Raw genomic sequence first — 26457 nt, forward strand, 5'->3', positions numbered from 1 at the left:
ATTTCAGTAGTGTTTGGTTGTGGTTTGCCTTGTCAAAGTTACATTTTCTTTATTTTTCAAAATTTATTTTGAATTTCTTTGGTTGAAATGCAAGAGTTTGAATATTTCAGTAGTTTTGTTGTTTACCTTGTCACTGTTACATTCTCTTGATTTTTCAAAGGTCTTTTTGAATGTCTTTCGTTGAAATGCAAGAGTTGGAATATGTCAGTAATTTTTGGTTTTGGTTTACATTGTCACAGTTACATTTTCTTGATTTTTTGAAAGTTCATTTTAATTTCTTTCATTTGACATGCAAGAGTTGTAATATTTAAGTAGTGTATTGTTATGGTTTACCTTTTCAAAGTTAAATTTTATTGATTTTTAAAAGTTCATTTTGAATTTCTTTCGTTGAAATGCAAGAGTTGGATTATTTCAGAAGTGTTTGGTTGTGGTGTACCTTGTCAGAGTCACATTTTCTTGATTTTTCAAAGTTCATTTTGAATTTCTTTCGTTGAAATGCAAGAGTTGGAATATTTCAGTAGTGTTTGGTCGTGGTTTACCTTGTCACATTTACATTTTCATGATTTTTCAAAGTTCATTTTGAATTTCTGTCTTTGAAATGCAAGAGTTGAACTATTTCAGTAGTGTTTGGTGGTGGTTTACCTTGTCCCATTTACATTGTCATGAATTTTCACTTTTCAGTTTGAATGTACGTAGATGAGCTTCGAGAGTTGGAATATTTCATTCGTTTGGGCTCAGGGTTTCCCTTGTCACTTTTACCTTTTAATTATTTCACATATTTTATGTGAATTTATTTAATTGATATTCCCTAGTTGAACAGAGTAAGTATTGGTATCTCTGTGGTTTACATTTACGAGTCACATTTTCTTGAATTTTCAAAGTTAATTTTGAATTTATTTCTTTGAAATGCAAGAGAAGGAATATTTCAGTAGTGTTTGGTTATGGTTTACCGTGTCACAGTTACATTTTCTTGATTTTTCAAATTCATTTTGAATTTCTATCGTTGAAATGCAAGAGTTGGAATATTTCAGTAGTGTTTGGTTGACGTTTACCATGTCACAGTTACATTTTCTTGATTTTTCAAACTTCATTTTTAATTTCTTTCGTTGAAATACAAGAGTTGGAATATTTCAGTAGTGTTTGGTTGTGGTTTACCTTTTCACAGTTACATTTTCTTGATTTTTCAAAGTTCATTTTGAATTTCTTTTGTTGAAATGCAAGAGTTGGAATATTTCACTATTGTTTGGTTGTGGTTTACCTTGTACACACATGTATACACATATACACACATGTGCTTATCATGAGTGCTCATGATAAGTTAACCTAACCTTTTCCGGTAAGTATGGTTAGGTTAGACTAGATTAAGCTAGGTTAGATTAGACTAGGTTAGGTTAGCCTAAGTACGCTTCACTTAAGTTAGCTTAGGTTAGGTGAGAGACATGCGAAAAGTTAGGTGTATGATTAGGTTAGGTTAGGTTAGATTAAGTTAGGTTAGGTTAAGTTAGGTTAGGCTAGGTTAGCCTACGTACGCGCGCGTACGTAGGCTAACCTAGCCTAACCTAACTTAACCTAACCTAACTTAATCTAACCTAACCTAACCTACTCATACACCTAACTTTTCACATGTCTCTCACCTAACCTAAGCTAACCTAAGTGAAGCGTACGTAGGCTAACCTAACCTAGTCTAATCTAACCTAACTTAATCTAGTCTAACCTAACCATACTCACCGGAAAAGGTTAGGTTAACTTATCATGATCACTCATGATAAGCACATGTGTGTACATGTGTGTACATGTGTATACATGTGACAAGGTAAACCACAACCAAACACTACTGAAATATTCAAACTCTTGCATTTCATCGATAGAAATTCTAAATGATCTTTTAAAAATCACGAATATGTAACTTTGACTTGGTAAACCACAAACAGACACTACTGAATTATTCCAACTCTTGCATTTCAACGAAAGAAATTCAAAATGAAGTTTGAAAAATCAAGAAAATGTAACTGTGACATGGTAAACGACAACAAAACACAACTGAAATATTCCAACTCTTTCATTTCAACGATAGAAATTCAAAATGAACTTTGAAAAATCAAGAAAATGTAACTGTGACAAGGTAAACCACAACTAAACACTACTGAAATATTTCAACTCTTGCATTTCAACGAAAGAAATTCAAAATGAACTTTGAAAAATCAAGAAAATCTAACTGTGACAAGGTAAACCACAACCAAACACTACTGAAATATTCCAACTCTTGCATTTCAACGAAAGAAATTCAAAATGAACTTTGAAAAATCAAGAAAATGTAACTGTGACAAGGTAAACCACAACCAAACACTACTGAAATATTCCAACTCTTGCATTTCAACGAAAGAAATTCAAAATGAACTTTGAAAAATCAAGAAAATGTAACTGTGACAAGGTAAACCACAACCAAACACTACTGAAATATTCCAACTCTTGCATTTCAACGAAAGAAATTCAAAATGAACTTTGAAAAATCAAGAAAATGTAACTGTGACAAGGTAAACCACAACCAAACACTACTGAAATATTCCAACTCTTGCATTTCAACGAAAGAAATTCAAAATGAACTTTGAAAAATCAAGAAAATGTAACTGTGACAAGGTAAACCACAACCAAACACTACTGAAATATTCCAACTCTTGCATTTCAACGAAAGAAATTCAAAATGAACTTTGAAAAATCAAGAAAATGTAACTGTGACAAGGTAAATCACAACCAAACACTACTGAAATATTCCAACTCTTGCATTTCAACGAAAGAAATTCAAAATGAACATTGAAAAATCAAGAAAATGTAACTGTGACAAGGTAAACCAAAACCAAACACTACTGAAATATAAAAACTATTCAAATTCAGCGAAATAAATTCAAATGAACTTTGAAAAATCGAGAAAATGTAACTGTGAAAAGGTAAACCATAACCAAACACCACTGAAATATTCCAACTCTTGCATTTCAACGAAAGAAATTCAAAATGAGCTTTGAAAAATCAGTAAAATTTAACTTTAACAAGGTAAAAAATAACCAAACACAAATGAAATATTACAACTCTTGCATTTCAAAGAAAGTAATTAAAAATGAAATTTTAAAAATCAAGAAAATGTAACTGTGACAAGGTAAACCACAACCAAACACTACTGAAATAATCCAACTCTTGAATTTCAACAAATTAAAATAAACATGAAAATTTAAATAAAAAGAATCATTATCATATAAAATGAAAACAAAAAAAACACCATACTTAAATATTCCAAATCTTTCATATCAACGAAAGAAGTTCAAAATGAACTTTGAAAAATCAATAAAATGTAACTGTGACAAGGTAAACCATAACCAAACACTACTGAAATATTCCAACTCTTGCATTTCAACGAAAGAAATTCAAATTAACTTTGAAAAATCAAGAAAATTTAACTTTGACAAGGTAAACCACAACCAAACACTACCGAAATATTCCAACTCTTGCATCTCAACATAAGAAATTCAAAATGAACTTTGAAAAATCATGAAAATGTAACTGTGATAAGGTAAACCACAACCAAACACTACTGAAATATTCCAACTCTAGATAAGAAACGAAAGAAAAACGACAGTAAATTTGAAAAATAAAGAAAATGTAACTGTGACAAGTTAAAACAAAACCAAAAACTCCTCAAATATTCCAAATCTTGAATTTCAAAGAAAGAAATTAAAAATGAGCTTTTAAAAATCAAGAAAATTTAACTGTGACAAGGTAAACCACAATCAAACACTACTGAAATATTCCAACTCTATCATTTCAACTATAGAAATTCAAAATGAACTGTGAAAAATCATGAAAATGTACCTGTGACAAGGTAAACTACAACCAAACACTACTGAAATAGTTCAACTCTTGCATTTCAACGAAAAAAATTCTAAATGAACATTGAAAAATAAAGAAAATGTAACTGTGACAAGTTAAAACACGACCAAACACTACTGAAATATTCAAACTCTTGCATTTCAACTAATGAAATTAAAATGAACTTTGAAAAATCAAGAAAATGTAACTGTGACAAGGTAAACCACAAGCAAACACTACTGAAATATTCCAACTCTTGCATTTCAAAGAAAGAAATTCAAAATGAACTTTGAAAAATCATGAAATTGTAACTGTGACAAGGTAAACCACAAACAAACACTACTGAAATATTCCAACTCTTGCATTTCAATGAAAGAAATTCAAAATGAACTTTGAAAAATCATGAAAATGTAACTGTGACAAGGTTTAAGAAAATGTAACTGTGACAAGGTAAACCACAACCAAACACTACTGAAATATTCCAACTCTTGCATTTTAAGGAAAGAAATTCAAAATGAACTTTGAAAAATCAAGAAAATGTAACTGTGATAAGGTAAACCACAACCAAACACTACTGAAATATTCCAACTCTTGCATTTCAACGAAAGAAATTCAAAATGAACTTTGAAAAATCAAGAAAATGTAACTGTGACAAGGTAAACCACAACCAAACACTACTGAAATATTCCAACTCTTGCATTTCAACGAAAGAAATTCAAAATGAACTTTGAAAAATCAAGAAAATGTAACTGTGACAAGGTAAACCACAACCAAACACTACTGAAATATTCCAACTCTTGCATTTCAATGAAAGAAATTCAAAATGAACTTTGAAAAATCAAGAAAATGTAACTGTGACAAGGTAAACCACAACCAAACACTACTGAAATATTCCAACTCTTGCATTTCAATGAAAGAAATTCAAAATGAACTTTGAAAAATCAGGAAAATGTAACTGTGACAAGGTAAACCACAACCAAACACTACTGAAATATTCCAACTCTTGCATTTCAACGAAAGAAATTCAGGATGAACTTTTAAAAATCAAGAAAATGTAACTGTGACATGGTAAACCACAACCAAACACTACTGAAATATTCCAACTCTTGCATCTCAACGAAAGTAATTCAAAATGAACTTTGAAAATTCAAGAAAATGTAACTGTGACAAGGTAAACCACAACCAAACACTACTGAAATATTCCAACTCTTGCATTTCAACGAAAGAAATTCAAAATGAACTTTGAAAAATCAAGAAAATGAAACTGTGACAAGGTAAACCACAATCAACCACTACTGAAATATTCCAGCTATAGCATTTCAACGAAAGAAATTCAAAATGAACGTTGAAAAATCAAGAAAAAGTAACTTTGACATGTTAAACCACATCAAAACACTACTGAAATAGTCCATCTCTTGCATTTCAACTAAAGAAATTCAAAATGAACTTTTAAAAATCAATAAAAGGTAAGTGTGACAAGGTAAACCACAACCAAACACCACTGAAATAGTCCAATTCTTGCATTTTAACGAAAGAAATTCGAAATGAGCTTTGAAAAATAATGAAAATGTAACTGTGACAAGGTAAACCACAACCAAACACTACTGAAATATTCCAACTCTTGCATTTCAACGAAAGAAATTCAAAATGAACTTTGAAAAATCAAGAAAATGTAACTGTGACAAGGTAAACCATAACCAAACAATACTGAAATATTCCAACTCTTTCTTTTCAAGGAAATAAATACTCAATGAAATTTGAAAACTCACTACAATGTAAGTGTTTCTATGGAAACCACTACCAATCTCACCTGATATAATAAGACTCTTGACGTTCAGCGAAAGAAATTCAAATTGAAATTTTAAAAATCAAGAAAATGTAACTGTGACAAGGTATATCACAACCAAACACTAAAAAAATATTCAAACTCTTACATTTCAACGAAAGATATTCAAAATGAACTTTGAAAAAACATGAAAATGTAACTGTGACAAGGTAAACCACAACCAAACACTAATAAAATATTTCAGCTCTTACATTACAACGAAAGAAATTCAAAATGAACTTTGAAAAATCAACAAAATGTAACTGTGACAAGTTAAACCATAACCAAACACTACTGAAATATTCCAACTCTTGCATTTCAAAGAAAGAAATTCAAATGAACTTTGAAAAATAAAGAAAATGTAACTGCGACAAGGTAAACTACAACCAAACACTACTGAAATATTCCAACTCATGCATTTTAATGAAAGAAATTCAAAATGAACGTTGAAAAATCAAGAAAATGTAACTGTGACAAGGTAAACCACAACCAAACACTACTGAAATATTCCAACTCTTGCATTTCAACGAAAGAAATTCAAAATGAAGTTTGAAAAATCAGGCCTTTGGGGTGTCGGGGGACCTTTTTTTGGGGGGGGGGGGCCGGGGGGGGAGGGTCGTTCTGTGTCTCAATGCACAAAAAAATATTAAAAAATGGGGAAGGGAAGGGGAGGGGAGGAGGGGAGGGGAGGAGGGGAGGAGGGGGATGGGTGGGATGGGAGGGGAGGGGGAGGGGATGGGGAGGGGATGGGAAGGAGGGGGGAGATGGAGGGAGAGGGAGGGGGCCCTTTGGGGACCAAAGGGGGGGAGGGACTCGTTGGGGGTCCGGTGGCCCATTGGGAGCCTGGGGGACCGTTGATGACCCGGGGAGGGCCTGTGGGGGTCTGGGGGCCCATTGGGAGCCTGGGGAATCGTTGAGGATCGGGGGCGGGGGATCGGTGCCCTGTGGGGCTTTGGGGACGGGGTGAGGGCCTTTGGGAGTCCGGGGGCCCTTTGGGAGCCCTGGGAACCTTTGGGGACCGGGGGTTCCTTCTGGATTGGGGTATGGGGATTGGAACCCTTTGGGGTTGGGGTAGGGGAATCGGGGCCCTTTGGAGTTGGGGTAGGGGACCTCACAACACTGTTAAAATACAACTTGTGTATTATAACGACCACAGAGTTTTACCCTCAAATTCTCTTCTATAATCATCTTTTAGAATGTCTCTAACTGTTTCGCGGAAATAATTCCATAAGCTGTCTAAAACCGTTTCGCCCAAATAATCCCCTAAAAGTAATTTCTGTGTGTTGCTTTTGTTTTTTGGCATCACTGTACTTTCACATTTCAAATTTCTAGGAAACCCTTTCCTACGTTAATCTCTTCATCTCATAAATTTTCCTAGCTAAACTATTAAGGTTTCGTTAGAATATCAATTTATCTCTCCGACTTAAAGCTCAGTGAAGCCGTATTTAAAAATAGAATTTCTATCTCTTTAGACTCCCGCATAATTCCAAGATAACAAGTGATGTCATTTATAATTCCTGACACTAAAGATCAATGAAGCCCTATTTAAAAATAGAATATTAATTTTTCTCTCTGACCTAAAGAACGTTTATCCCTCAGACCTAAGATTAAAGAAACCATAATGTTTCTTAATTCCCCCTTCGTGAATCAATAATTTCCCCGCCGATTATGTAAATCAAGTTCTCAGGCTAGGTTCGCCTAAAGATCAAAGAAACCATAATGTTTCTTAATTCCCCCTTCGTGAATCAATAATTTCCCCGCCGATTATGTAAATCAAGTTCTCAGGTTAGGTTAGCCAAACAATCTCATAACATTCGCGTCAAGCATGTCCGTTCTCACTGACAACGAACAGACATAAAACAGGAACATAAATTGCTGTTGTCATCCATAAATGTGAGAAAGTTCCTGTTTTTCCATTCTCACTGACAAAAACCATAAAAACAGACATAAATGTGAGAAAGTTCCTGTTTTTTAAATTCTCACTGACAAAAACCATAAAACTTCCATAACCATCCGAGAAAAACATCAAATAAATCGAACAACACACATAACCATCCATGAAAACAGACATAAATGTGAGATAATTCATGGTTTTTCAAGTGAGAAAATTCCTGTTTTTTCATTCTCACTGACAAAGACCATAAACCACGTGGTACGTTCCGGAGTAGCACCCCCCTTACTACTGTAACCGACTAGGCGGCAATAAACTGCTGACCAGCGGTAGATCGAAGATTTTGAGAAGGGGGGCCAGCTGACTAGATTTTTGTTCACCAGATGAATTTGTTTAAATTCAAGTGCACTGTATAAAAAATAACTGCACCCAAGTCGAGAGGTGTAGCGAGCACAACCGCAAAATAGAATCAGGTATTGAAATTAGATAATTTGATTATTATTGCTAAAAAAAACTCAGTAGTGAGTTTCGAAAAGGGGAAGGGCCACACAATAGGATGGGCCATGTCCGCCCAAGAAAAGAGACAAATGAGACAAAAAAACAGCTTATATGGGCCTCTATTAGAAATTACCCTTAATTAGATAAACCCAAAGAAAAGTTCAGTGGTGGCACAGTGGGTAGATCTTATTTGGAACCTGGGTTCGATCCCAGCTTCGCAGTGCCAGGGATTGCATGGAAATTATGTGTTAGAATTATGTGTTTGGCGAGAATAAAACAAGAAGTAGAGATCCCAAAACATTTAACAAGAAAATATTCAACAAGAATATATTGCACTCGAATATTTTTTTTCCAGACTGTTCAAATGTAATTTTAAAATCTTTAGCTAATAAACAAATACACAAAAAAGCATATAAATGTTGTTTGAATAAGGGGCTGTGATTATTATCAACTAGCTCTTAACATATTGTCTTTTCATCATTGGACTGGCTATTTGTGAGCTCATTTGTCACTCTTCCAGTTAACGATATTGCTCGAACCTTAAATGGATCGCTGACTTCACCGTTCTTGAGCAATTTTGTCGGTGAGATTGTTTACAATATATAATCATTTTCTTTTTTAAGATTTTAATTTTCGAAAAAGATTTCTCATAAATGGTAAAAAAAAACGAGTTTCATTGTGACTTGTAAGCACTCTCGCCAGATTTTTTTTTTTTTAACAGAGAGAGAGCATATATTTGAATTAAGTAAAACAAAACATGTAATTTATATGAAAAGTATAGTGAAGTATAGAAAATAACTAAAACTTTAACATTTTGCGGAAGCAGACCTGATGACCCCCCTCCTCTCCCAACATGTATGCATGCCAGTTGAGTCGTGGCGGTTTCTGGCTGGGACTAAAAAAGCCTCGAGTGTAACTCAGTAAGCTAAAAATTTCATAAAGATGTTTATCTTGTCAGTAAGAATGTCAGTAATTGTGCTGTTATTTGAAAGTTGTTCACAGAAATTGCTCCAAAAACACCACAACGGACAAGAAAAGGGGGCCAAAAGTAGGCGGCATGTTGGGTTAAAAAAATACTAATCTACGAAATTTTCATAGACTTGATTGACCGATACTAATATAGATTTACTGTTTGGATTAACATTCTCAAGTGAGGTCGATGGTATCAAAAATGCAACAAAAATATGCCATCCGATCTTTCCCTTCCTATAAATGCGACATTTAATGATGCCCATCATACCAAATTGAAATGGCTGGTCGTCAGATTAACGAGACGGATTGACTTGTATGTTATGTGGCATAGAATGTAATCAGTGATTTTATTAAGAAGGGGGGTTTACTCTGGACACGGTCTTCTCTGCCATCAGTTTGACATGTTATGTGAGGCCCAAAAAGAGAAGTATTTGGGTGGGATCTCGTATTTAGGGAGTGTGGAGGGCATATTCGTTACAACTGTAAAAAAAGTGCCTAATATGATGACTATGGTGAAAATAATAAAAATCACGAGATTTGGTAAGTGGCCCAATTTGGCAATGCCTGACTTGCCTGACTAAATGCCTGACAAAGTCAGTGGCAATTTGGTAAGTGTTATCCTGTGCTTTTGGCTCTTCTTTCTGTACTTCAAAGCCTCGGCTTCTTCTTCTTCCATCCCTCTTTATCTGCAGCGTTAGCAATGAACTGGATATATATTTGTTTATTCCTTCTTAAGCAAAATCAAGTTTTGTTTTCTCTCGATTTTCTTTGATGATCAGATTTTTCGGTACTTATTAAGTTACCGGGCAACACGCGAGAAGTGAAGTTTCGCTAATACTAATGAAATAAAACGAAGTATGATAAGAATATAATAGTTTAGAAACAAATTAGGGCTATATATTTGCACATTAGGGGGATGGGGGGTAAAGAATAGCATATATTAGATACGTGACCTAACCTAACCTATGTAATTTTTTGGGCCCCTTCAAACCCAAAAAACTAAAGTTGAAATATTTTTCACGGAGTGAACAATACCTCACAAGGCAGCGGAAACCACTATACATTGGAGACTAACCGGTTATCTGATCTGATGTTCGCAATACAATTCTCGTGTGTTGCCCGGTAACAAAATAAGTACCGATTTTTCTTACTTCCTAAGATCTCTTACTTGATGGGTAAAAATCATAAGAAAGAATTATCCTTGCTGAAACGTGTAGAAAACATCCCAAAACTGTTCACTCTCAAAATAGCCAAGATTATCAATCATAGCCCTTACTTTCAGCACATTTTCACAAAAAAGAATTATTAGAAATCTTAACTATTCTTTTCCTTGACACGCAAGACAAAGTCAGGCTGTTTTTGTAGCGCATGTTTTGACACGCAAGACTAAGTCAGGCTGTTTTTGTAGCGCATCTTCTTAGACCTCGATCCTAATTAAGAAAGTAATGGCTTTGTCATAGACTATCCACGGTTAGTCAGAATTATCATCTGGGGGAAGGGATGTGAGTCATTTATGGAGGTGGCAACTGTAAAAATATAAAAGATCCCATAACTGACATAGCGGCAAGGTGAACCCGCTACTCGATTCATTTTCTTATTTTTATTTTTGTTCTTTCCAAATATGATAATCACTTCACTCGCAAATGCACCACCCTCCCCCTGATGGTCGTATATATGGCCAAAGAAATATATAAAAACTAAAAGAACCACCAAAACAATGAAATCTGTTTCTTAATATGCAGGATGTTTTTATTAATCAGATTATCATGTTTCCTCTCATTACCATACACCTTTTAAAATCATTTCAAATAATGTTTTATTAAATTACGAACTCAAACACAAACGAAGATAAATTACGGACTGAGAAGATAACCGTTTTAATGTAGGAGCTGTAACGTATGACTAGATTGATGTAATGGAAACGCACCCCATCCTTCCTGCCTGAGCAAATAAATTCTATGTTACCTAATTTCATTTCTCCTACACCCTGGAGATGATTTTCTGGAACTTGCAATAAACCTAGTTCAAAGCGTGGGAATTCGTGAGCCAAAATGTCAATACGATGCTTGTTTATTGACGTTGTAACATTCCAAGTTGCAATTTTCATGTTATATAAATCATTGAAATTATTATGGCCTCGCGAAAAGCAATGGTCCCAGAACCAGTACAGGACAAGGACTAGCACATCTTCTCAAGTCTACACAAAGCGCTGTAGCCGGCTTAGAACGGGATAGCATGTAGTCCCTGGAATCTCCCGTATGAATGGAGGCTTTTTGCAATCCTGGCCCGCCTTGGTCACAACATGGTGTACTATTCTACCAGAAAGAGTCGAAGCCCTGCATAAGCAATCTCAAGCCTATTATCTCCAACTCATTATATATTCATGCCTACAAATATTATGCTACTATTGGGAGACAGCCAATAATAGATAACTTAGTTAGTCAGAGGTTTTTCAGCAAAACAAGCCCCCCCCCCAAAAAAAAAAATCCATCAGTCAGAATCAGAGCAAATGCTGTGTCGTTTACTAGGCTATAATTTCCTGGAGGCGCAGCGCTCCTCCAAGTCACCTTGAAGCACTGTTTGCAGTCACTGTTCTGGTAAAGCAAACTCGTGAAAGTTCCACCTTGACGTCACTATGAGGCCACACAAGTTTTAAAAGTGAATTTGTATGGATAAGATTTCGAATTTCTACATGGGAGGGTTTAAGTCAAGCCCCCTACTTCTAGTTATGCTGTTCATTTTCCTTCAGAAAATCTGGCAAATTTTCTCAGGATTGTATTGTTTGATGGGTAACACCAGACACAAACGCAGGAATTGGTTTCGGGGGGGGGGGGGGCAAATCCTTCAAATCCATTATTCTGTGAGAAGTGTCAGAATATTATGGGGGGAAAATCATGAGATTTCGGGGGGGGGGCGGATCCCCCCCTCCTCTGCCTACGTGCCAAGTTAACACTAAACTTACTATATTTGGAATCTACATAATAATCTGATTCTTTTAATGTATCTCTTGATATAAAAATTTCGGTTTTTTTAGTTTCGGTTACTACTGAGCCGCGTCGCTCCTTACTACAGTTCGTTACAACGAACTGTTGGAATTGTCACATCTGCACAAAATCCCATCTTCAATGAAATGCACTCAACCTTCAAAATATGTTTATGGAAGGGATATAAGGTTAACAGATGCATTTTGTGTTGAAGCCGTTTCACACGTGCTTTGGCAGATAGAGATTGATATTGATAGACATGCAGTGTTGTCAACAATCCATCGAACTCTTTAAGGAAAAAGTAATATACTCGATGGAATGAATGCCATGTAAACAGAACATGAAGTATGTTTGTTGTCATGAAAGGCAGGGAAAAAAAACCTCACTCTGGAAGAGAAAGGTCGAAGAACGAGAGAGGGCACCACAAAAAAAGTGGCGGATTAGCTGGCCATTTGTGTAATCTATCTGCAAAAAGAAAAAGATGAATTTTCTTGTGGAATAATTTGAGGTCTCTTAATTTCCTTTTATTAAAAACTGAAAATCCTTTAAAATGAATATTGAAGAGACTTGAAGTTCTTTTTACTTTTATTAATTAAATCCCAATAGTCGTTACAGTAATTAAATGCAAGCATAAATGGACCTTACAATTCTTGTCCAGCAGTTCGTGATAAGGAATTGGCCCGAGCGAGTCGGGCCAATAGTAACTCTAAAAGAAAGAAATTTTGATAGAAACTACTACATCAAAAGAATTGGCTTGTATGCTGATTCCAAATATATAAATTCATTAGGTTTAATGCTACCTCTCAAAAGCTTCGAGCCTGAGTAAATTTGCCTGATTTTCGAAACGTCCCCAAAAAGTCAAGTGATCTTAATCAAAATCGCACCTATTGACCCACCATATCAGAGAACCCTACTGTAGAGGTTTCAAGCTCTTAGGTACGAAAATGTGGAATTTCGCTTCTTCTTTTTCAAACAGTTCGTAGTAACGAACTGTAAGTAAGGAGTGACTCGGCTCAATAGTAACCGAAACTCTAAAAAACGGAATTTTGATACCAATAGATACATCAAAAGAATCAAATTTTAATTCTGATTTCAAATATATAAGTTTCATCAAGTTTAATCTTACCAATCAAAAGTTACGCGCATGAGAAAATTAGGCTGATTTTCAAAAAAAGGGGGAGAGACCCACTAAAAGTTATAGAACCTTAATGAAATTCACACCATTATATTCAGCGTATCAGAGAACCCTACTGTAGAGATTTCAAGCTCCTATCTACAAAAATGTGGAATTTTGCATTTTTTGCCAAAAGAAAGATCACGGGTGCGTGTTTATTTTTTTTTTTATTTTTTTTTTTCCAGGGGTGATCATATCAACCCAATGGTCTAAGAATACTCCGCAAGGGTTCCTTGGAACGAAAATTAAAAGTTCTAGTGCCCTTTTTAAATGACCCAAAAAATGGGTGGCAACTAGGACCCCTCTCACGCTCATTTTTTTCCCCAAATCAACTAATCAAAATTGTGAGATTGCCATTTTATTCAACAGGATCGAAAATATTATAACCATGTCTTTTAGGATGACTTAATCCCTCAAAGTCCCCAGGGGGAGGGCAGAAAGTTATGAGCTTTACCCAATGTTAGCATATAGGATTGGTTATTGAGAAGTATACAGACGTTTTCAGGGGGAATTTTTTCTGGGAGGGGGGGGTGGGGTGCCCTTTTTAAGTGACCAAAAAAAATGAAGGGCAACTAGGCCCCATCCCACGCTCATTTTTTCCCCACAGTCACCCGATAAAAATTTTGAGAGAGCCGTTTTGTTCAGCATGGTCGGAAATATGATAAATATGTCTTTTAGGATGACTTAATCCCCCGAAGTCCCCAGGGGGAGGGCTAAAAGTTATGAGCTTTACCCACTGTTAACATAAAGTATTGGTTATTGGGAAGTATACAGAAGCAACATTAGAACTTAAAACGAACAGAAATTATAACGTATGTGAGGGGGTTCTCACCCCGGTCAATACCTTGGTGTTTGCGCTACAGATTTTTTAAGTGATTTAAAAATAGCTATCTATTCTAATTAAACGGCCTTTGTGATTCAGGGTTTTTTCAATCAAATTTTTTTTTAAATTTTAACGTAAAGAGCGTGGTATTGACTAAGGGGAGAACCCCCTCATATACGTAATCACATATACGTAAAAACAATAAAAGAAACAAGCGATACGGCTCAATAGTAATCGAAACTTTTAAAAACTGAATTTGATGTCAATAAATGTATCAAAAGAATGTGTTTATAATGCTGATTCTAAATATATAAATTTTTATTAAGTTTAGTATTACTCATCATAGGCTACGAGCCTGAGAAAAGTTACCCGATTTTTTAAAGAGGGGAGAAACATCCCCTAAAAGTGAAAGAATTTCAATGAAAATCACACCGTCAGATTCAGCGTATCAGAAAACCCTATTACATAGGTTTCAAGCTCATATCTGCAAAAATATACAACTTTGTATTTATTGCCAGAAGAAAAATATATGAAAATAGAAGTTAGTAACGTAAATTAATTTGTAAATTATGTCATAACCGAATTAAGAGACATCCATTTAGCAAAAGAAAAGTATAATTTTTATGTAAATTTTGTTTACTTATTCAATGACGGTGGGCCAAAATGAAAGCTGCATTAACTAAAAAACGATCGGAAATTAAATAAAAAAAACAAGTTTTTTAACCTGTAAGTAAGGAGCGACATTAAAACTTAAAACGAACAGAAATTATTCCGTATATGAAAGGGGCTGTCCCCTCCTCAACGCCTCGCTCTTTACGCTAAAGTTTGACTGTCTCACAACTTAATTTTTTAAAACAATAAAAACTTTAGCGTAAAGAGCGAGGCGTTGAGGAGGGGACAGCCCCTTTCATATACGGAATAATTTCTGTTCGTTTTAAGTTTTAATGTCGCTCCTTACTTACATTTTAAAAAACTTGTTTTTTTTATTTAATTTCTGATCCAGAAAAAAGACCACGGGTGCGTCTTTCTTTGTTTTTTGCTTTTCCCAACGAGTGGTGGTATCGAGCCAGTGGGTATGAAAGATAGGTAAAAGGCTCATCTGAACGGAAAATAAAAGTTCGTGTGCCATTATTAAGTGACCAAAAAGATTGTACTACAAGAAAGGGGTTTTTTCTGCCATTTTGTAGCAACAAACTACGAAGTTTTCCCCTAAGAGGAAAAAGTCGCAATCGATTGAAACTTCTGGGATAGCCAATCGATTTAAAAGTATCAAAAAACTACAAATGAGCTGCAACCAGTTGCAAGTCATGCCGCACGATGGCGCATTCATTCATGAAGTCGCGTAGTCCACACAAGCTAAATGGTTAATATGAACGTAAATGGTAATATGAAAATAGTAATGGTAATAAAAGTGATAATATAAAATGGTTAATGGTAATATGAATGCTTGATTTGGCTAAATTGGTTCACTAGATTTTTCATGATATTATGTTTAGTGATGTGTAATTGCGCATCAGCTATTATGAAGGGGGAGGGGGGGGGGTGGATCAGTGTGTTGGCTGGGGGGACAGATGCCTAAAAGAGCATTTCAGTGCCTGTTTATAACAATCCTTGAGCCTACTCTCCATCATCCTTCACGTGAATATAGAAATATTTACGGGGGGGAGGGGTAGGAGTTGATATGTCACCTTCCTTCATTTGCAATAAGTATGAATAAGGGTTATGCGGTGTTTTACCTACCTTCTCATTGCAGAAAAATATTTTTTAATATTTGTTTTAAAGCTACATACAACTAAACTGATTTGTTTCATAATTCCTAAAACTATACACAGTGATGTGTAAGTGCATATTTACCATTATGAAAAAGGGGCAGTTGGTTAATTTGTAGGTGGTGTGGGGTAGGGCAGATGCCTTAAAGAATGCATTTTGATGCTTTAATATCCTAACTCTCATTGAGCCTTCAGATAAATATAGAATGAGTATTGGGAAAGGGAAGGGGTGGTGTTGGTAGAAACTCATTAATATCTTTTGGTTCCTGGGAATATTTTTTGTCTAAGCCTTTATTATCAGTGCTAGGGAGGTGGGGCAATAGTGTTCTCTCTATTGCGAAAATTTTGTCGATGTAGCTAGAATATTACATTTACCTGCCTATCGGCACAGAAATGGAAAAGGTGAGGCGGGGCGTCATGAGTCTGACCAAAAAAGTAGTCTGGGGAGGCAGTTGACAAGCGCTAACAGCAGTTTTGTTTTCAGTGATTTTAAATGGTAATATTTCTCTTTCCTATTTATATACAATGTTTCAATATAATTAACATATCTTTGCAGTGTGCTGCGTTTAAACATCAGAGAACCCTGTTGTTGAGGCTGCAGTGCCTTCAGCCGCGTAGAAGATCGAAGATCACGCATAATTTCCATCGATATGAACAATAATACCCCCTTTTCAACAAAACTACTGTTCATCGAAAGTTTTGACTGAACATTGATATCCTTTCCAAATTTTAATTACAATCTAACGTTTTAATTCGTAAGCAGAAAAAATTAAAAAGCGGGACGTTACCAATCAATTTACAATTATTGATATATACAATTTAACAGCAAGAAATGGGGCGTTTATGGGACCAGTAATCCGCATCGTGTCTTGGTTCAACATGGGCATAATTTGGAAAACGATAAGAATTTAAATAAAAGTAAAATAAGTTTTTTCAAAGTTTGAATTTTTGTCCCAATTCTTTAAGAACGACTGCCGAAACACAAGGGTCAATAAATAAGAATAAGAAGCTTTTTAAAGTACTTAAAAAAAAATTAGGGTGATGAGTGAGGGGTTGAGGACAGGTCCACTCTCCTCATCCTGCTCGTTTCAAAACTGCTCGTTTTCATTTTTAATGATGCTCCTAACTTTCTGTTGAAAAACTTTTTGCTTTTATTGAATTTCTATCATAATCAATTTGTTGTCAGAAATCAAAACATAATAAGTAAAGTTTTCATTATTTATTTGCCATGTGTGGATTGGATGACCCCTGAGAAACCGTTTTTGTTTATTTTTCTATTTGTCGTTATTCAAAACCTACTGTTCTACTGTCCTTTTCCGTCGAACTTGGTGACTTGAATCTGAAATTGCTAAAACCATTTTTTTTTGCAGAGCGGGGGGCGGGGCTGATATGCGACTTTCAGTTAAAACTGCAAGTTATATAAAACGTTTTAGTTATTTTTAAACGACCTTTAACATATTTAAAGGTCAGATTCAAAACCCTACCCAAAATTGCTTCGATACTTCTCGAAACTGAGTCTTAGCTATATCATCTGGGAGTGCACGGAAATTTAATTTGTAATTAGGGGGGGGGGGGTCTAAATTACAAAATAAAATGTAAAACAGGTAAATACAAAAACGAAAAATTATTTGCAATTATAGCGAAATCTAGATATGAAAGATATTTGCATTCGCAATCATAGAAAAATTCTAGGATTTTCAAAAAGATCTATTTAAGTTAACAAATCGGCTTCACTAGTATACTTGAAGCTTAGTCACTGTCTACTTGCAATAACCCTACTTGAACAGTTATAGACAGATGGACCTGTATTCAAATTATTTGACGCGCGTTTCAATAGAGATCGATGTATGTCAAGCTCGGTCGTTCCGCATTTCACATTTATGAGGGTGCAGTAGAATGAAAGCTCCCTTGGTTAAATAAGATTAAAGATAATGACATTGCAGACAACAATTATTTTTGATCCCAATCAAATGATCTCTGATACAATTCAATGGGTCATTGGAGAAAAAAGAGACAAGAAAGTTTAAGCCTGTTCTGTTAAATAATGATGAATGAATGATTGTTTCAGTTATTTTTTTTCGCGTGAAATCTAAATTTTGTGCATATTTTTTCTGTTGTCCACATTTTTGCGTGGTAATCTTTTGAGGTTTAGAAAATTTGGCTGTTTGAAACATTTGGCGAAAATGGCTGTTATGGAACCAATGAAGTTTAATTGTAAAAAAAAAGTTTTCCTAACGCATCAAAAACATTTCGAAATGCTATTAAATATTAAATAACTTTAAAGGCTGTATATAAGTGCTTTTTTTAAGGGGGGGTGTTTACAGTACTATCTTGATGGAAACTCAAAAGGGAGAATTGTATTCCTGATAAGAAATTACACTGGAAATTGCAAAAAAGGCATCAAAAACATTTCGAAATGCTATTAAATATTAAATAACTTTAAAGGCTGTATATAAGTGCTTTTGTTTTAAGGGGGGGGGGGGGCGATTACAGTACTATCTTGATGGAAACTCAAAAGGGAGAATTGTATTCCTGATAAAAAATTACACTGGAAATTGCAAAAAAGGTAGTTTGAAGAATCTCTGTTACAAGAACTTATTCCACCAGTAGTTCAAATTGGAAAACTTGTTTATGACTATAGGGACAAAAGTTCTTCTGACCTCGTGTGTCACCTATTCTTTATGATAGATTCCATAGAATCAAATTAATGATCAACGTTATTCATTATCCTCACCACCCGTCAGGCTATAACCCCACATCTGCTCCGATTCCCCCTAGTTAGTTGTGTGACCTTAGTCGTTTCACTGTGAAAAATGAAAGTAGAAAGAAAGGTGTAACGAAATGACCAATAAAATTATTCTCCAATCGGTGAATTGGAATTGCTTTACCCTTTTATTGTGTATTGTATCGAGGCTTTATTCTTGAAACCTGCCATAGGTTGATCAGTTTTCCTCTGACCATTGTTTGTAAATCATATGGAAATATTAATTACCATTGTTCTTTACAAAGCAGGAGAGAAACGAGTCTTTTTCGCTTAACTTGAAGAGTGTATTCTCTGCTCAATTTAATTAAGCATGGACCCTTTTTCTGGAAAATGAGCACCAGGGTCCAAATTGATTAAGTGAAATAAATAAAAAATAATATGCAATATCTGTTTGGATTTTGAGATGACTCACATAGTGGAAAAAGTGTTCGGAATATATTGGTATTTCGTAAGGGTTTGTGTATATTTTAATGGAGATTCGTCAAACGTGCTTCTGCGAATATTACTAGCATTTGATGGCTAAAACATTTTCCTCACTTTTGGTGCTAGTCCTGGTTTTAGGGAATGTGCTCATGAACCTAACAAATTAAGAGCCAATCAAGTACCCTCACGCTAAAATTTAAACAAAGGTACGTCCGTGTTATAGCGACCACATTCAAAAACTGAAGTTAGGTTAATCATAATGGAATATACCAAAATACGATGAAAATATTATCCTTTGGTAACAACATTATGCAAACTATAACAGAGAATTATGAAAAGCAGGCCGCCCTGAGCACATTATATTAAATACGTAACCACCTCTATATATTAAATATTTAATTAAAATATATTTGCATAGTACTTTGTCTCACTCATGCTAAGCTGATTATCTCCGAGTGGACAGAAAACCGGTTTTGTTACAGATCAAGAACAAAGTGTGGTCGCTGTAACACGCAAGTACCTAAACAAGATATAGAAACTGAACCTTATCAATTTGACATCTGGGAGGTTCATATAGCTGTAATATCACTTTATCAAGACAAGCCAACCGTCAAATTAAAGTCGAAAATAGTCTTTCGATGGAACAATGTTAATGTAAAAGCCACTGTATATATAATAGGCAGTATGATCTTTCCCCACCTCACCCACTCTACAAACCCGGACCGAGGTGCGAGTACTCCAGAGAACGTAGGACAATAAGCGACATTAGATCTTTTCACGGGTAGACAAGTCAGATTTCTCTTGAACGCGAAACTTGGCTTCAGCGTTGGAACACTAAATTTTAAAAAAACTAATTTTAAATTAATTTATTCCAATACATATATGAAAATCGGTAATTAGTAGTGCAATGTTATTATTTGATGTTTTTAGGAATTAAAAGTAGGTTTCGAAGTCTCAAGTTGGTTTCAAAGGCATTTTGAGAAAGTTTCTGCCAAAATACGTGTTCCAGGGTAATTGGACCGCTGATGGCAGATCAAATGAGAGGAGCTGTTTGTACGCACCGATAAATATATATATATATATATATATATATATATATATATATATATATATATATATATATATATATATATATATATATATATATATATATATATATATATATATATATATATATATATATATATATTTTAACAAAATTTTTATCTGATGCATTTAGGGCGTGGAGGAGGGGGGGGGGGCTAGTTGCCCTCCAATCTCTTTTGACTCTTAAAAAGTGAACGAGAACTTTCAATTTCCAATCAAATGAGTCCTCTCTAAAGTTTATACGAGTATCCCTTCCATAAAAAATAATATGAAGGATTCGGAGAATCCTTAAATTACAGCCCTTGCCCTGAGGGCTGTAGGGGAGTTGTTATCCTCAAAGACCTAATTTCCAGACCTTAAAACGACGTTGAACAAAATGGCTATCGTCAAAATTTTGAATGGTTGTGTTGGGGGAAAAGGTGGGCGTGAGAGGGGGGTTAGTTGCCATCAAATCACTTGCGACTATTAAAAAAGGCACTAGCCCTTGAAATTTCCAATCGAATGAGCCTTTTTTGAAGTTTCTACGACAACACTTTCTATAAAAACCTTATATACCCCCAGGGCATAACTTAAAACCCTTGCGATAAGGGTTCTGGGGGAGTATCCTCCTCACAAACATATTTTCTATCTGGAAATCAACTACGCTGAACAAAATGGCTATCTCAAAATTTTGATTGGATGAGTTTGGGGGACTGATGGGTGGGGGGGGGCTAGTTGCCCTCCAATCACTTTCGGGACTATTAAAAAGGGCACTAGCCCCTTGAATTTCGAATCGAATGAGCCTTTTTTGAAGTTTCTACGACAAAGCCTTCTACAAAAACCCAGGGCATAACTTAAAACCCTTGCCCTGAGGGTTGTGGGGGATTGTCCTCCTGAAAAATATTTTCTATATGGAAATCAACTACGCTGAACAAAATGGCCATATCAAAATTTTGATTGGATGTGTTAGGGAGAATGATGGGCGTGGGGGGGCTAGTTGCCCTCCAATCACTTTCGACTATTAAAAAGGGCACTATCCCTTTGAATTTCTAATCGAATGAGCCTTTTCTGAAGTTTCTACGAAAACGCCTTCTATAAAAACCTTATTTCCCCCCAGGGTAGAACGGAAAACCGTTGCCTCGTGGGATGAGAGGGAATGACCTCCTCAAAAATACATTTTCTATCTGCACATCAACTAAACTCAACACAATGGCCATCGCAAAATTTTGATGGGTTATGTTTGTGCGACGGATAGGAGTGGGGGGTGGGCTAGTTGCTCTCCAATCACTTTCGACTATTAAAAAGGGCACTAGCCCTATGAATTTCTAATCGAATGAGCATCTTTTGAATGTTCTATGAAAACACCTTCTATAAAAACCTTATATGCCCCCAGGGCATAACTTAAAACCCTTGCCCTGAGAATTGTGGGGGGTTTTCCTCCTCAAAAAAATAATTTCTATCTGAAAATCAACTACTCTGAACAAAATGGCTATCTAAAAATTTTGTTTGATGGTGTTGGGGGGACTCATGAACGTGGGAGGGAGGGCGAGCTGCCCTCCAATCGCTTTCGAGCATTAAATAGGGCACTAGACCTTTGAATTTTCAATTAAATGAGCTCTTTTGAAGTTTTTACGTCAACACTTGCTATAAATACTTAATATGCCCCCAAGGCATAACTTAAAACCTTGCCTTGAGGGTTGTGGGGGAGTGTCCTCCTCAAAAACATATTTTCTATGTGGAAATCAACTACACTGAATAAAATGGCTATCTTCAAATTTTGATTGGATGTGTTTGGGAAAATGATGGGCGTGGGGGGGGGGGCTAGTTGCTCTCCAATTACTTTGACTATTAAAAAAGGCACTAGCCATCTAATTTCCAATCGAATGTGCCTGTTTTGAAGTATCTACGACAACACCTTCTATAAACAACTTATATGCCCCCAAGCCATAACTTGAAACCCTTGCCCTGAGGGTTGTGGGGGAGTGTCCTCCTCGAAAATATATTTTCTATCTGGAAATCAACTACACTGAACAAAATGGCTATCTCAAAATTTTGATTGGATGTGTGGGGAGCAATGATGGGCGTGGGGGGGGGGCAGTTGCCCTCCAATCACTTTCGACTATTAAAAAGGGCACTAGAACTCGATTTCCAATTGAATGAGCCCCCTTTGAAGTTTCTAAGACGACCCATTCCATATGAAGTGTCTCTGGGAAAAAATAATAATAATAATAATAAAACATTGGAGCCGTATGGCCTTTACTATAGGCAACGCTACAGCGTTGCCTCTGAAAACATTGGTTGAAAACGAAACTAGCTCTTATCTCGGCTCTCCGCCAAAACAGGTAATTAGCCTTTTTCTAGTCACACAAGAACTACAATCTGAGAAAATGAAAAAAAAATGATAAACCATCCAGTGGCGGATCCAGAGGATGGGGGGCGAGGGGGGCGCCCCCCGGAACGTAGTCTAAAGTAGTGTAATTTACCTAGTTAACGCAAGTTTGCATTGATTAAACTTGCTCCTAACTTAAGTTTATCGGATCAACCTATTTTGCGCCCCCCCCCCCCCCTTAAAAATACTGGATCCGCCCCTGAAACCATCACATCTATTCCATCAGTTATTAGAAGAAGAAAAAGTTCCTTTCACAAATTTCATCAACCCCCCGCCCCCTATCTTAAAAATCATATATAGGCTAAACAGGTAAGTCCACTTTAAATTAATAATAGAATAATTAATAATTTGTATTTAAGTTAATTCATAAATTTGAGATGGACAGTTGCAAACCACATTGCCGACTCACCAAGTTTTTTTCTGCTTTTGCAATTAGCCTACAAATCATACAGCCTCGAGCCATTTGTCATTTATTGACGCATATATACTAACCCGCTAATGCATGAAGAAGTGGGAGGAGCTTTTTGTTCGCACCGAGAATGAAGAGCCAGAAATCATCTGTGGTAAACTTACTGCTAATTATATATACAGTGGTAAAAACTGAGACAAAAACTAAATTGAAAAATAAAAAGTCCTTAAATAAAAAAATACTCTGATAAATATTGAATTTCTGGAGAGACGTGGGGCAAAGAGCTCGTTTATCCCTGACTGGGCTGCAAAAACCATGATTTTTGGAAACATATCATCCCCTTCATCAGAAAAATGTGACAAGATTTTACCCTCTTTTTATTAAAACGTGTGAAAAAGGGGCCAAACTACATCTTAAGCACAGCTTATTGTTTGATAAGCAGTCATTCAAAGGAGTTCCTAAAACTATCATTTTACAATTACGCTAAAAAATCTAGCATGTATCCCTCTACCTCCAAAAGCTCCCTTGTTTCAGAGCCATAATTGACTACTGTCATAACCACTGCTTCTAGTATCTCCAATCTTAATTCTAAGATTGACCTTCTTATTCTCGCAAACCCTCTTCATCTGAGAGAAAAACATACGCCTTTTAAAGTGCCCATAATAGGTCTGGCTCAGTCCCCTTTCAAGGTCAGACCAAATGTATCTTTAACTGGGGGGGGGGGTAAAGCTTAATCCGAATCTTTATTGATTTAAAAAAAAAATCGTCCATTTTGGACAACGTTTTTTAATTTCATACCCTTTTTTGGATCTATTCAACAAAATATCCCCTGTATAGCTACCTGATTGCTGTATAGGGGTCCACAGGGATGAGGGGGTAACACTGTCCATTCCAAAAAATATTCTGCCTTTTTTGTCTGCAATGCATACATCATCCTTACTGATCATGCTACGACTGAATGGACGAAAGTGTCCATTCAGTCGATCTTTGTGTTACATAACACCACCTCTTCATCCTCAATTATTCATTGTTTAAATTCTTAAGGTCTATTTCAAGCTCATTCTCTTATCCCAACGTCTCAAAAACACAAATAGTCAATTCGTTTCGCTAACATTTTCATTTAGAACCATCAAATTTTCTGTGGAATCTAGGTTCAGGAAAGTTTTACTTTCTCATTTGATGCGATGTTTTTTCTTATTTTCTTTTTTCCATGCCCTTTACTGTACTCCTTAGGACAACCTTTTTTACAATTATCTTTTTGTTCAATCGTTAAATTTACAGTGCTAAATTTACACGTATAGAATTTTGTAGCTGTTTTCAACCAAGAATTTTTCAGTATATCTTGTAAGGTTTTTTTTAGAGGGGAGGCTAAAAAGTTTTTGAAATCTTCCTAATAACTATGGGATATATTGAAAAGATTTCAAATTGGAAATAGTAGCAAAATCCTCTAAGGATTTAGTCAAAATCCTATGCGTCTAAATATAGCCAAAGTGTATATTCCCACCTCAGAGTTGCATGATAATTCCTTGAAGACAATTAAATACTAGTTTTTGCATTTTCCAGCAATTTGACGATGGATCAGCCGGCTTTGGACAAAGTCAAAATCGGTTCCCAGGACGACCCGGTGATTGCGGCCTTCCAAAGTGCTACGCAGAAAAAGGAAGTAGAGTAAGTAAACATAATTTCTTTGGGGGAGGGCAAGGGGCATATCGACTGTTTGTGAAGATCAAAAGGAAATTTGAAGCAAAAATTTCGTAGTAATCAAATTTTTTTTAATGTTGTCCCAAAATAAGCTTCTTTTCTCGTCTTCATAAAGTATCAGGTAAATGCAGCCTAATTTTTCTTGTAGTTGCCATATAAAATATTAGAATTGTATAAAATTTATTTCTAAACTGTTCATCTTGTGGGCACCATGTTCAAGTGGAATATAGTTCATGGATTGCAACTCTTATACTTAAATTATGCAATAGCTTTATTTTTTCTTAACTTCCAATAACTTTTAGAAATATATTGTCTCCTCAAAATTGATTGAAAATTCAGATACAACCGAGACACATGTGATTTTTTTATTTTAAAATATGTTTTTTAAATTCAAATTCATTTTCATACTCTATTTAAGCTCTTAATTTTTTTTTTGTATTATCCTGTCTCCGTTTGTGACATTTGAACTGCCCTGGGAATGAGAAAAAATTATGTCCGCCTTGCCCATGGAGATAATCTTGGCTGTGAGAAATTTGATAATTGTTTTTTTTTTTAATATCTTGTTACTAATTAAAATCATATATTTTAGAATAGCATAGGAATAATCTATACAAAAATTCGTGTATTTGCATTGTGTCTCAGAGCATATTGAAATTTTTGGGTTCAGATAAAAAGTTAAGAAGTTTCTTATTGGTCATCCACCTCTTCTTTCTCTCCCCTCTCACTTCTTTAACTTTCCCTTTCTCTCTCTCATTCTCTCTCCCCCCTCTCTCTCTTCTCCTTCTGCTTCTTCTTCTTCTTCTTCTTCTTTTTCTACTTCTTCTTCTTCTTCTTCTTCTCTGTCTTTTATATTGGATACAAAATCAAAGAAACTAAAATCAGGATAAAGAAAACCAAGAGCAAGAAATTAGCCGATGTGAAAAGTTAATGAACTTGTGTTGTTATGTCTGATAAAAAACTTGACTTAGGTTTCCTCCCGGGTGCTGCTAGGCGTAGAGGGTAAAGTCTGCCTCCTCCGTCCACTTTGGTCCAGTGCGAGCGTTTGTGCTTCGCTCGGTCTGATGTTTGCTATCGCTAGAAACTCGAACATGCCGTCGCACCATCGTTTCGTCGGTCGGCCGGGGGGTCACTTCCAACCGGCTTCCATAGGGTCAAACTCAATGATTATCTTTGCGGGTAAATGCAGGGGCATTCAAAGTAGGTGTCCGAACCATCATAAGGTACGCTCAGCAGCTTGGATAGAAAACCGAGACCGCTCGGTGAGCTGCAGCAGCTTCTCATTACTCATGAAATCAAACCACCTGAGACCTTCGATCTTTCTCAGGCTCTTCGTATGGAATACATCGATACGCTTTAGTGTTTTGGTTGATTCATGTCATGTTTCAGCTCCGTAAAGCAGTACAGAGCCAACGAGGGCGTTGAAAATCCGCAGTTTAGTTGAACGACTGATGTCCCATTTTCGCCAAAGGTGACGTTTCAGCTTGTTCATGGCAGAAGACACTTTGGATATCCTTGCTTGCAGCTCGGGGAGAAGCGATCCATCTGAGGACACTGTAGAGCCCATGTAGGCGAGCCTTTGGACAACTTCAATGCTAGTTGTTCTGTCTAGACTAACTAGAGACTTGACAGCAGGAGAAGACGGGTCTATAGCCATAATTTTCGTTTTATCCCAGTTTATCTGCAGTCCCACATTTGCGGCCTCTTCTTTTAATATCCGAAGCGCCTCCAAAAACTAATTCTTGGAGTCCGCTAGGATGGCATGGCCATCAAGGAATCAGCATCTGAGATGACGCGATATCCAAACTTGAGCCCCAAACTGACACGTGGAGTTGCCTTTGTCATAATGTAGTCTATGATGGCATTGAAGAGCTGTCGTGATTTGAAAAACGGGCTGCACCGGCCGTTGACTTGA

At 35.9% G+C, this 26457-nt stretch overlaps 1 protein-coding gene across 1 annotated transcript in view; it reads left to right on the forward strand.

The window, feature by feature from the left end:
* Col4a1 (Collagen type IV alpha 1) overlaps nt 1–26457 on the forward strand; it is a 241450-nt gene that overhangs the window by 31596 nt on the left and 183397 nt on the right. The window contains exon 3 of the mRNA XM_089104421.1: nt 24408–24512. Within this exon, the coding sequence (XP_088960547.1) occupies nt 24408–24512 (105 nt within the window). The remainder of the gene's footprint in view (nt 1–24407; nt 24513–26457) is intronic.

Source organism: Artemia sp. Qi Xiang Cuo, chromosome 18 (assembly GCF_049724085.1).
Source record: "Artemia sp. Qi Xiang Cuo chromosome 18, ASM4972408v1, whole genome shotgun sequence".
NCBI lineage: Eukaryota > Metazoa > Arthropoda > Branchiopoda > Anostraca > Artemiidae > Artemia > Artemia sp. Qi Xiang Cuo.